The 12,108-nt window shown below is 40.0% G+C and overlaps 2 protein-coding genes across 3 annotated transcripts in view; one reads left to right on the top strand and one right to left on the bottom strand.

Moving 5' to 3' along the window:
* LOC111466934 overlaps nt 1-2,547 on the top strand; it is a 4,815-nt gene extending 2,268 nt beyond the window's left edge. The window contains exons 2-6 of the mRNA XM_023111621.1: nt 471-521; nt 604-737; nt 1,583-1,683; nt 1,785-2,125; nt 2,218-2,547. Of these exons, the coding sequence (XP_022967389.1) occupies nt 471-521; nt 604-737; nt 1,583-1,683; nt 1,785-1,963 (465 nt within the window). The 3' untranslated portion in view covers nt 1,964-2,125; nt 2,218-2,547. The remainder of the gene's footprint in view (nt 1-470; nt 522-603; nt 738-1,582; nt 1,684-1,784; nt 2,126-2,217) is intronic.
* A 306-nt stretch (nt 2,548-2,853) lies between these two features.
* On the bottom strand, nt 2,854-10,471 carry LOC111466931 (autophagy-related protein 9). 2 transcript variants are annotated; one of them, XM_023111617.1, is made up of 10 exons: nt 10,044-10,471; nt 7,895-8,513; nt 7,472-7,792; nt 7,063-7,285; nt 6,630-6,809; nt 6,339-6,545; nt 5,729-5,806; nt 5,585-5,655; nt 4,641-4,751; nt 2,854-3,915 (listed from the first exon to the last, which is right to left on the bottom strand). In XM_023111617.1, exons 2-10 carry the CDS (start codon nt 8,470-8,472, stop codon nt 3,093-3,095), a joined length of 2,592 nt encoding a protein of 863 aa, XP_022967385.1. In that variant the 5' UTR covers nt 8,473-8,513; nt 10,044-10,471; the 3' UTR covers nt 2,854-3,092. The 2 variants fall into 2 exon arrangements, with proteins under 2 accessions (XP_022967385.1, XP_022967386.1); XM_023111618.1 differs by having other exon boundaries at nt 10,251-10,471.
* Nucleotides 10,472-12,108: the final 1,637 nt, after the last annotated feature.

Raw genomic sequence — 12,108 nt, 5'->3', positions numbered from 1 at the left:
AGTGGTTCCATATCTTATCAGGGAGGGAGGGAGAGAGGGAGAGAGGGAGAGGGAGAGGGAGAGGGAGAGGGAGAGGGAGAGAGAGAGGGAGAGAAGGAGAGAGAGAAGGAGAGAGAGATGGAGAGGATAATCCTTAGATGTCATAGGTGTATTTTGTTCAAGCTCGAGAAGCTCAGTGTGGTTTTAGGTTTCGTAGATGAACGGCTATGTTATCTTTTATTGTGTTGAGCTCTGGATTGAAAATGACTTGAGGGTTTTTGTTCCCATAACATCACCTCTCCTTATAATAGAGCTAGTTATTTGATACTGCTTTTCTATTAAGTTGGATGTTTCTGAATTGTGCCCTTGGTAGGAGCTGACCTGTGCTTACTAATGGAAGTATGTGATGAACACCCACTTTCACATACTTCTAACGAGTTATTTGTTCATTATGTATTTGTACAAACATTGATTCGTGCTTATTGGTGCAGGCTTCTGTGGCATTTACAAGCCTTGTCATTGCGGCTGTGCCAACGCTTAATGTGAGTTCATTGATAACGCGCCACTCCACAATGTTATGAATTATGAATCTGAGAGTAGTAATTTTCTACAAATTTTATGTAGGCGATGCGCAGAGCTGCCATTTCACTTTCAAAACTGGCTGACACAGCTCGGGAAGAACTTCCTGGTACGATGGCTGCCATTAGACTTTCTGGCATGGAGATCAGTGATCTGACTCTTGAACTTAGCGATCTAAGGTGAGAACAGTTTCTTATCTGGGTCCATCTCTTTCTTGCCAATTGTTTTATGGTTAAGAATATATTTTTCGAGTTTTGAGATGCGAATAGTCTTCTTTAATGAATGTCTTTAGTGTAGAAATTTTTTAAGGGTATTGAGGAAACCTGGGATTAAGTTTTGGATGTAGCACACTTTAATGCCTCCCTTTTGTATCCACATTTTGTAAGAAACTTTTATGTAGTAGTCCAAGTTCACCGCTAGCAGATATTGTTCTTTTTGGGCTTTCTCTTTTGGACTTCTCCTCAAGGTTTTAAAACGCGTCTACTAGGGAGACGTTTCCACACCCTTATAAAGAATGTTTCATTCTCCTCCCCAACCGATATGGGATCTCACATCCACCCCACGAATGTCCTCACTGGCACACCGTCTGGTCCATTCCCTTATAGCCCAAGCCCACCATTAGCAGATATTGTTCTCTTTGGGCTTTTTCTTTGGGGCTTCCCGTCAAGGTTTTAAAACACGTCTGCTAGGGAAAGGTTTCCACACCCTTGTAAAGAATGCTTTGTTCTCCTCCTCAACCGTCTCACACTTTGTCTTTTTATCATAGTGGTCAGAGTGATATATCTTAGTTTTCTTTTGTGGTGGTTCCATCACTTGGTTTTGACTTGTGTGTTTTAGTATGGCTCTTTTTTGATTGTTCTCTCATTTTCTTAATGAAAGTAGCTTCTAAGCAGGTCTAAAGATTTACATCATGGATATGACATATATTGCTTGTTTCTTATATCATCATCTCCTCTTCTCTGTGTGCACCATCATTCCTTCCAACTTTTCTGAGCAATCTTCCTGGATTTCGTTGTGATCACAGCCAGGAGATAGCAGATGGGGTAAACAAATCAGCTCAGGCTGTCCAAGCAGCAGAAGCTGGAATTCGTCAGATCAGTGCAGTTGCCCACCAAAAAACTATGTGTATGTTCGACTACAAGTTGCCTAAGATAACTTATTCTACACGTGCTTATGACTAATCACCAGAGTTTAACAGCTTATACTATGTTGTCTGCATGATACAGCAATGATTCAAGAGAGAGCAGACCTGCCCGTTATTTCTTTGCAGCCTGTTGTTGCTGGAGCTGCAAAGAAGACTTCTCGTGCCGTAGGCAAAGCTACACGAACCATCATGAAAATGATCTCCGGAGAGGAAAGTATGGAGAATGATGATGATAATAGTTTAGATAGACTGGAAGTTTGAGTTTGTTGGTTCCTTGCTTGAAATCGATTTAATGGTGTAAATATCACACAAGCGTTTATCCTGTACTTGTCGATACGAAGACCCGAAATGCATCTTCAGACACTCAAAAGTTGGAAATCTTCAAATAAAGGCATTAATCAGCTCTATTTTCACCCCATCCCACTTGATTCCAGGGACTCTAAAAGCTGTGTAATTTGTTCTGATCTGTCGGAAATTGCCATTTTATCAAGTGCACATGGAGTACTGATATACGGCCGAGGGTGAAAAGGTTTGTTCGGACAAAACGAAGATCATTCGAATTGTATACTGCTCAAGACATTGAAAAGAAACGTTCGGAAAAGAAATGACTAAGATATAATGCACTTTAATGCTTCCCTTTGCATCCACAAAATGTAGCATTGAATGTTCAAGAAATTTGCAGGAAGAGCCTGTTGAAAGGCTCGGGTTCTTAAGCAGAAGGCTGAATTCACGAGGTAGACGATACCACCTTGTAATTGAAAAATTATCTGATGAGGTTGTCACAATGTAGCTTATAGTTTTTCACCATTGATGTATGAATGAAAATATCTTAAATTTATAGCTCATGGTTATTAGGAGACATACATATTTTTTGATCCACAGCTAACCGCTATTACTCAACAAGTGTGAAGTGTCCGAGTGTGATGGGCACAGCTTTCTTGCTATTGGGTTACTACATTTTCATCAGTAAATGCTGCCCTAACTTGCACGAGTTTAGTTTGCTGAGGTTTTCAAGTTTACATGCCGAACCACATGAATATCCCCTCATAGCTCTCTCCAACGATGTGGAATCGACTTGTAAAATTCCAGCGGTGAAGGTAGTAGTATCTATGGCTGCGTGGTTTGTCTAAGCGAGTTTGAAGAGAATGAAATGCTAGGGAAGAATGAATTGGGTGTCATTAATAACTTGAATGTGCCATTACTTGCACATTCGCATGGCCCCAAGAGGCTTCAAACCAAACAGAAGAAGCCTACAAGAATGTTTTGTTTGATGAATTTATGTACAGAAAAAGAATTTAAGGATTCTGCTGTAAAGTTGGCAGAAACATAAAAGAACCCTGAAAATCAATTATGCATCCCTTAGCTTCCACATATAAAGTATAAGCACCTATTACTCGAACCTTGTAGATTCGGGTTTTAGAGCGTCTGGAGTTCCGCTGTACACATCTCCGAAATGAAGATCCAATTCTCCAGTCTCTATGTCTTCTAAGTAGGTGGCTCGGGACAGCTTTCCAAACTCGCTCCATTCCATCTGTTGTCGCTCCTCCGAGCTTCTTTCTGAGATGTTATCGTAGCGACTTTTCATAGTAGTGTGCCTATTGAAATCAGGAGGCTCCATGAAACTTGTTTCGGGTTGATCCCAAGATGCGATATTTCGATCCCACCACTGAGTTTTAGTATCAGGATTTGCACTACTGATAAAATCTTGATGCTGAAATATGCTTTCACGAACGAAGGGAGCTGATGTGGAAGCCCCAAGATGAGATTGTGATCGATCCATGGGATGATCTTCCTTCCAGTAATCTTCGTAGCTCTGTTCTTTTCGAGTGAAGTTGGGTGGCGTCCAATAAACTTTCGAGTTCGGCTCCATTGATTCAGATGGTTCTTCAGGGATGTCTCCCGAGTTACTGGCTTTATCTCGTGGTGCGTTTGTATAATAATGATCAAGTAGGTAAGGAAAGTTTCTATGGTGTTCATCCAGCCATAGAAAATCCATCCAATTAGCAGCTGCTGAATTTGGGCGGGGTAGTTCCCTCGAAAAAACCCTGTTCCTGTCCCGATGACCGATTGAACTGCGACGCCCTTGATATATTTCTTGTGGCTGATATACATGTCCCCGACGCTGCAACATTCTCTCCCGAAAAGTCTGTAGATTTGACAGGAACTGCTTGCCCTGAGCATTTGGTTCCCATGCAGGATAGCTACTACAGAAACTGCAGCAAGAAACACTTCAGAGAAACTAACTTGAATGCAACATTTTCAGGATTCCCACACAAAACACGACACTAATCAAGTTCATGAATGGACAACTGGGCCAGCTAATCTTTAGCAAAACTACATTCTATCTTGTTGGTCGCTCAAATCAAAGCAAGTTGAACGGTTGAAACAAAGAAAGAACAAGAGATGTTTATATCGGAGAAGAAATATCGAGCCAGCTCTCCTTTTATCATTTACATATTTTTCACCCAAATTTATTGTATCAGTCCAAGCCCACATCGGTTGGGGACGAGAATGAAACATTCTTTATAAAAGTGTAGAAACCTCTCCCTAGCAGACACATTTTAAAAACCTCAAGGGAGGAAAATAAAACATTTTTTATAAGGGTGTGGAAACATCTCCCTAGCAGACGCGTTTTAAAAATTTTGAGAGGGGAGAATGAAACATTTTTTATAAGGGTGTGAAAACCTCTTCCTAGCAGACACGTTTTAAAAACCTGAAGGAAAGCTCGAAAAGGAAAGCCCAAATAGGACAATATCTTCTAGTAGTGGGCTTGAGCGGTTACATTTATCCAAACAGCTAAAAGTAAGAACAGGGCGTCAGAAATGCATTTAAATCAGAAGATTTAGGAGAAACAATTCCGAGAATGAAATTTGGCATAACGAAACGATCTGAACGAGCAACGACCACATAAAATGTCCAGAAAAGCTGATGATTGTACCTTAAGAATGATTTCTCCAATTTCCCCTGGGAGCTTCTCTCCGCACCTGGTGCGTTATGTGGTGACCCATAGCTGCTATTTCCATGTTTAGGGAAGTCAAAGGTACTGAAACTGCAGAAGACAAGGAAACATCCAAAAATTATAAGAACCTAAATTTTAGGGGTGGAAAAAAATGTATATCAGAAGCCTGAGCCATATCACATGTAACGATTCTAGCCCACCGCTAGCAGATATTATCCTCTTTGGGCTTTCTCTTTCGAGCTTCCCCTCAAGGTTTTTAAAACATGTCTTCTAGGGAGTGGTTTCCACACCCTTATAAAGAATGCTTCGTTCTCCTCCCCAACCGATGTGGGATCTCACAATCCACCCCCCTTCGAGGCCCAACATCCTCGTTGGCACTCGTTCCCTTCTCCAATCGACGTGGGATCCCCCAATCCACCCCCTTTCAAGGCCCAATGTCCTTGCTGGCACACCGCCTCTTGTCCACCCTCCTTCGGAGCTCAACCTCCTTGCTGGCACCTCGCCCGGTGTTTGGCTCTGATACCATTTGTAATAACCTTAGCCCACCGCTAGCAGACATTGTCCTCTTTGGACTTTCCCTTTCGGGCTTCCCCTCAAGGTTTTTAAAACGCATCTGCTAGCGAGAGGTTTCCACACCCTCATAAAGAATGTCTCCCCAACCGATGTGGGATCTTACAACACATTTCTCAGAGAACGAGATGTAGAGTCGGGCCTCTTAGCAGAGATAGTAACTAACGGGAGGGGTGTATTTAGATGAGTATATAGGAAGTCCGTGAGGACGGTGGACGACATATGCTTATCTTTGAATTTCCCCCCGGCTTTACATCTCTTAAGTCTTTTGAATCTCATTTGACTCTTTCATTCAGGAACAGTTAAATGTAAGGAAAGAGTAAAGATGATGATAATATAAGAAACACAATAACCTGCAAACATGACCAACACCTTCAATATGGACTGTGAAGTCTGCAATGAACTGCAAAATGTCATCCACCCTCTGCAAATATAAAAACATCAGTGACTGAAAGACAGTAAAATGAGCTCTGATATGGTCTGTAAAAGCTGCCAACCTCCGGAACAACAAACACAAGCAAGAATGGGGTGAGAAAAATGGAGACCATCTCCTCAAGTAACATCATTCCTGTATACTGCATCAGAGAAGGACCGTGAGAGAGAAAGAGAGAAGATTACAACCTCAACGACAACAACGAAAAACAAGAAAAGAAAACACTTAGGTGAGGCTTAGATTGTGAGTTCGTAAGTGCAGCGACGTCGGTGACGAAGTCGTGTGATGTAAGAGAGTTTTAAGCAACGGGGAACTAAAAGAATACGAGCAAGAAATTGGGTAACAGAGGTGGTCAGTTATGGAAGAGAAGGAGCTCTTCAACTGTAACAGCCCAAGCCCAAGCCCACCTCTAGTAGATATTGTCCACTTTGGCCCATTTCGTATCGCCATCAGCCTCACGGTTTTAAAATGCGTCTTTTAGGGAGAGGTATCCACACCTATAAAGAATGTTTCATTCCCCTCTCCAACCAATGTGAGATCGGGATCTCACATCAACCCTCCCTGAGTCATACTTAGTTTTATCATAAGATTGGGATGATCTCAAGTGCGAAGTTACCAGTTTTAATTCTCTTACCAGCCACACAGAAAACGAAATGAATCGCTAGCAAGTTTACCTGGAAAAGGGTTTCAAATTCTAGTCGAACATGCTCAGAATTTTCTTTGCCACGCCATCTCTTCGGCATATAATGAGTATGCTGGACGACGATAGACATTGCCCCCTCAGGATCTAGAACTAAAATCTCATCTGTAACAGCAGCCCGACTAATAGCAGTTATCGTTCCAAAAACAGCAGCATACCATAGGAGGTTGCGGCCGAAAATCTGAATGGTAAAAGAATGCATTTAGATCAAAGTGCATAGTGAACACATCATTTCATGGCTAGGAGTAAATGAAATGTATATTACATGGCCTTCCAGTAAAGATTCGTCCAGAAAAGCAATGATAATCAGAATAGCAGCAAAGCCCCCAAAAACAAAGGAAATGAACTTTGCGATTATCGAAATAATCGGTGAGGGAAATTGCTTTAGGTACTCCGAAGCATGAAGCACGCTGCTATTCATCCGGTGCTTGAACAAATGTTCGACCTGCCAAACACATAGCAGCAATAACATTATATGATACATCTTTAAGAATAACGAAAATCTCGTTCTGTTATTTCATAATCATCATATGTTACACGACATATTACAACCTAAATCTCTCCTTTTTTTTACGTCATAATCATCGACTGTCGCAAGTTATAGCCTAAATGCGGTCAGCACAATAGCAGATAGGATAATCGAGCACTTGGATAAAGAGATAAATTTTACTCTTGTAAAATCGAACGAGTCATTGTACCTCATTAAACTCCCTAAATATCCACTTCGACAAATTTGACCACCTTCGAGATGATGCTGTACTCGGGTGGTTATAGAACTGTTCGGCGTGCCTCAGAAAGAGGTATACCAACATGAATATGACAAGAAATGGAGAAAGTAGGAGCATCACTACTCCAACTACCGCAAGCCTTTTCTTTAATGTTCTAGGATTGGATATGAACTCCCTTCTCACACAGTAATTACTGCAACAGGAGTATGTTTCAGTCAGTAGATATTCTACATCACAAGCAGAAAATCGTTAAAATGTTCGAGATCTTATCAACAATCGTTAAAGAACTTGTATCCTTTCGTATTGTTTGATCCATCTAAGACCTAGCCATAGCCATTTTCTAAATAACATAGAGAAATAATTCCAGTAACAAACGTACCGATCGAACATGCTCTGTAGTATGCACCAATTCAACGTCCATTCAAGACTTTTTGTCAACGTTAAACGGTAATGATTTCTGGACAAGTCAAATTTCATAGCTGGGCCAGCACCCGGGACCCATTGCGAGATTGGAAAAGCAAGTACTCCTTTGTTAAGCATCCCAATCAGGTAGTTCTCTTTTCGCATCAAGCGCATGACCACATCATGAGCAGAGAGATCCTTAGCCACACAGAGTTGACGAGTACTTTGGAGCTCGACAACCTTCTCGAGAATTGTTGCCCATGGCATAGTTTTGATTTCATTGTCGGATATGTGAAGACTTCACATAAAGAAAAACTGGTGTCAATATGAATCTAAGAACACTCATAAACTAGGTTAAGTAAAGTCATTTATAAGCATTGGTAAAATTTGTTCAACGAACCTGTTGTAGTAAAAGTGACGGATTCCTAGAATGTCCTTTAGCTGAGCAAAAAACCTTAAAAAGCAAAAGGTCCAATAAACAGAAAATATGCCCAAATATCCAATGATTATAGCTTTCGAAACTGTCATATGGCGTAAGGGGTGCTCGTGAAGAGCTTCCTTGGCAAGATCACATGGTTTAGTTCCAGACTCCACTGCATCCATCCCACACTTGGCATTACGAAGACCGTTCCAATCAACGAATAGTAAGAAAAAAGCTGAGAAACATATGGTAAAACCAAGACTCAAAAGCTCTACTATCCACTTTGTTATGATGCACCAAAGCCCTTTGTCACAGTAATAGCTATAGAGCCTTTCAAAGAATAGGTCCAAGTCAGCTATTGGTTCCACGTTTAAGCGTTCCCCATCGAGAAGCTCGGTAGGGCTCTCACTACCAAGATTTGGCACCCGTCCAAAGGTAGATAGTTCGATCTCTGGCGCCACATCCTTAAGCAACGAAGATGTTAAAGACGATTCACCACGGGCTTTCCATCTAAAAATTCCAGCATTATCTGCATCCCGTGTTCCACTGAGCATCATTCACTAAGATGGACAGTGGGTCGATACAGCAAGTCCATTAACTGAAAGTAGTTGAAAGAGATAGCAATAAGAAAAGCTTGAGCTACCCAGATCAAAATAATAATGTATGACGGAAGATAGTTTAGAGAGGAAAAATATAACAAAATCCAACTATCATGTTGTATTTAACTTCAGATGGTAAGTATAGCCATTCACATAAAACTTGATACCAAAAAAATGGTCATGTCAAAAACACTTTAACTAGCAATTTAATAAGAGTTTAGACAATCTGAACGTGTAAAAATACTTCAAGAAAACGAAGAGGAAGGGTCTTTAGGATGAAGTTCCCGAACGAGTTAATCTTAACTCATTCACCAATTATATCATTTATCCAAGAATCGACAAGGCCGAAAATGGAAGTTAAGAATTACGTAATCATCCTCCAAGAATCCACCCCACCCCCCTCCTTCGGGGCCCAACATCCTTGCTGGCACACCACAACGTGTCGACCCCCTTTCAGGACTTAGCCTCCTCGCTAGCACATCGCCTGGTGTCTGGCTTTGATACCATTTGTAAAGGCCCAAACCCACCGCTAGCAGATATTGTCCTCTTTGGCCTTTCCCTTTCAGGGTTCCCCTCAAGGTTTCTAAAACGCGTCTGCTAGGGGGAGGTTTCCACACTATTATAAAGAATGTTTCGTTCTCCTCCCCAACCGAGGTGGGATCTCACAATCCACCCCTCTTCGGGGCCCAGCATCCTCGCTGGCACTCGTTCCCTTCTCCAATCGATGTGGGACCCTGCAATCCACCCCCTTTCGAGACCCAGCGTCCTTGCTGGCACCCCACAACGTGTCGACCCCCTTCAAGGTTCAACCTTCTCGCTGGCACACCACAACGTGTCGACCCCCTTCAAGGTTCAGCCTTCTCGCTGGCACATCATCCAGTGTCTAGCTCTAATACCATTTGTAACGGCCCAAGCCCACCACTAGTAGATATTGTCCTCTTAAGGCCTTCCCTTTCAAGCTTCCCCTCGATGTTTTTAAAACACGTCTGCTAGGGGAGGCTTCCACACCCTTATAAAAAATACTTCATTCTCCCTCCTCCTCCCCAATCGAGGTGGGATCTCGCAGAAGCAAGCTAGGGAAGCACAAACGAAAGATGGAATACTTGAAAAGTCTGAATATAGACAATTATGCATTTAGAGAAAGGAGTGGAAGGGGGGAAAGAATCCAGATGGTCTTGCAACACGAATCAAAGGCCGAATCCAAATGGTCTTGCAACACGAATCAAAGGCCATAATCAATAGCAAAAAAATACACAAAACCCACAAATCATTGAGAGGGATAAACAGAAAACGCCAGAAATTTGCTGATGAAGAACGCCAGAAAAAGAAATACATGAATCATCAAACCCCATTTTAAGTACAAAAATTTCAATTCTCGTCTACAAATTCAAAAGGAAGCTAGTTCTAAACGCTCCAATTCACAAACATTCAAGCTCAAACAAAGAACATAACATGATAAACACAAACAAATGATATCAAAAAAATCAAAAGGAAGCAAAATAAGGAACAGGGTTAGCCACAAACATTACCTTCAAAAGAAACATGAATGAAGGGATTGAAAGCAGATGAAGATAAGACAAACCCAAGTCAAAATTAGTGGTTCAGATGATCGGGAGAGATTAAAACCCCCAAAAACAGCAGCCGGGAATCAAAGAACTGAAGGAAATCGATAGAAACAAGGCGAAATCAAAGTGGAAAATGAAAGGGGTTGCGTGCAAGGGAAGAAGAAATTTTACAGAATTAATCGGGTGTTATGAGTTGGACTGAGTCGAGAGTTCGATTGTGTGCTTCCAATCTTTACATAGCTCGAATTTCGGATTAAGAAACAAAAAATAAATAAAAATGAGAGTCCCTGAAGAAACGTGAAGTCGGGTCGTCTCTTTGCTTCTCTTCTCGGTAGCCTTAATCGAACAGTCTGCTCATTTGGGTTGCTCCACTTTTTGTATATCACCTTCAAATCATTAGCTTAATTAAAAAATAAGGGCTCACATTCTATAACTCAGATCAGATATTTTCAGTTTAATTTTTTTTTTTAATATTTTATTTATTTAATACGTCTCTAAATTTAAATCTCTTAAATTTTAATTCATTTATTATACATAAAATTAATAGATAATGGAATATTAAATATTTTTTTTACGATTTAAAGACATATGGGTCACATAATTGAAAATTAACATACATATATATTTTTTTTTTAATTTAAGGATAAAATAGTATAACTATTTAAATAGAATCTTTTTTTTTTCAATATATATTTATTATTGTTGTTGTTGTTATTAAAAAGGATTCTTTATATTGAAATTGGGCTGCTATATGGGCTCTGGGCCCAAAGGAACATGCTACAACTTGGTTGGTGAATGGTGAGTGCAAGGCCCAAAACTCATTTGACTTTTTTTTCTGTGGTCAACCCAACCAATGATTATTATAAAAATTAATAATTATTATAAAGATTAAAAATATTTAACGTTCGTAATTAATGTTAGTGATGCGTTGTGACTGATAAATGTTTGATATTTGAATTTTATGAGATTTTAGTTATTAATTTAACGTTTATTGTAGATAAATAGTTTTTTTTTTAAATGGTATTTAAAAAACACCCGACAACCCAATCTGAAAATACAAGGCTCGATTGAGTTGGATTGTGAACTCTATTTGGGTTGCTCTCTCGTTGTTGAACACTCCTATGTTATCATCTCTTTCAATGAATCCACGATGACGACACTCGCCACCATGACCATTCATCTAATTTAAGATCCATATCGACGATGTCTTATAAACACCCAAACTTATTAGTGGTGGTACATGTCTTCAACGTGAGTCACGTACAAGCGACAATGACAACGTGATTTCCTCTCTCTAGCACGTTTCTTTGGAAAAGTGTAATCTTCGATTGAGGTAAAATATAACATCAAGAGAATTTTAAAAGTTCATACAATAATTATTATAACACCACCTTTTCTCGATGTTTTTCTCGACATATGGATTGATATTTTCTCAACATTTAACATCGAAAAATGCGCCAATATATCGAGGAAATCATGACATTCCTTACAATCATTCAAGTTTGTTATTGTGCATAATTATACAACTAGATGAACATATAATTTGCAAGCTCTAATGATACAAAATTAATTAATTAGTCTATTAACTTAAGTTCACTTCCGCCTATGGTTAGGGCTGCACTATTATGCATTGCACAACACATTGTTACAATTTGGGCATCAATAAGGTACATCTTCCGTTTCAATGGTTTAATCATAGGAACTTTATGATTAAGCGTGTTTTGTTGGGTGACCTATTAAGATTTTTCCTAGGATGCACGTGAGTAAGAATAAACCACGTTGGAAGAACTCATGTTAGTTCGTGGGGACATCATTCACTCTAATAAGCAAGGAGTAAGTAACGCATCTATGTTGTAAGGGATGTAGGAGAATGTCAGGGCCACGAGGTGCTGAATCTTAGGCATGAGATGTTATATTATACTTTAAATATCACTGATCTTCTAATAAATAATTTATTGATTATGATCTAACCATAAACTATATTTCTCTTACGTCCGATAACTATTCATTAATATAATATATATATTTA

Source organism: Cucurbita maxima, unplaced genomic scaffold, assembly GCF_002738345.1.
Source record: "Cucurbita maxima cultivar Rimu unplaced genomic scaffold, Cmax_1.0 Cma_Scf00032, whole genome shotgun sequence".
NCBI lineage: Eukaryota > Viridiplantae > Streptophyta > Magnoliopsida > Cucurbitales > Cucurbitaceae > Cucurbita > Cucurbita maxima.
The sequence above is the reverse complement of the archived record's forward strand: the minus strand, read 5'-3'. Positions and strand labels throughout refer to the sequence as shown.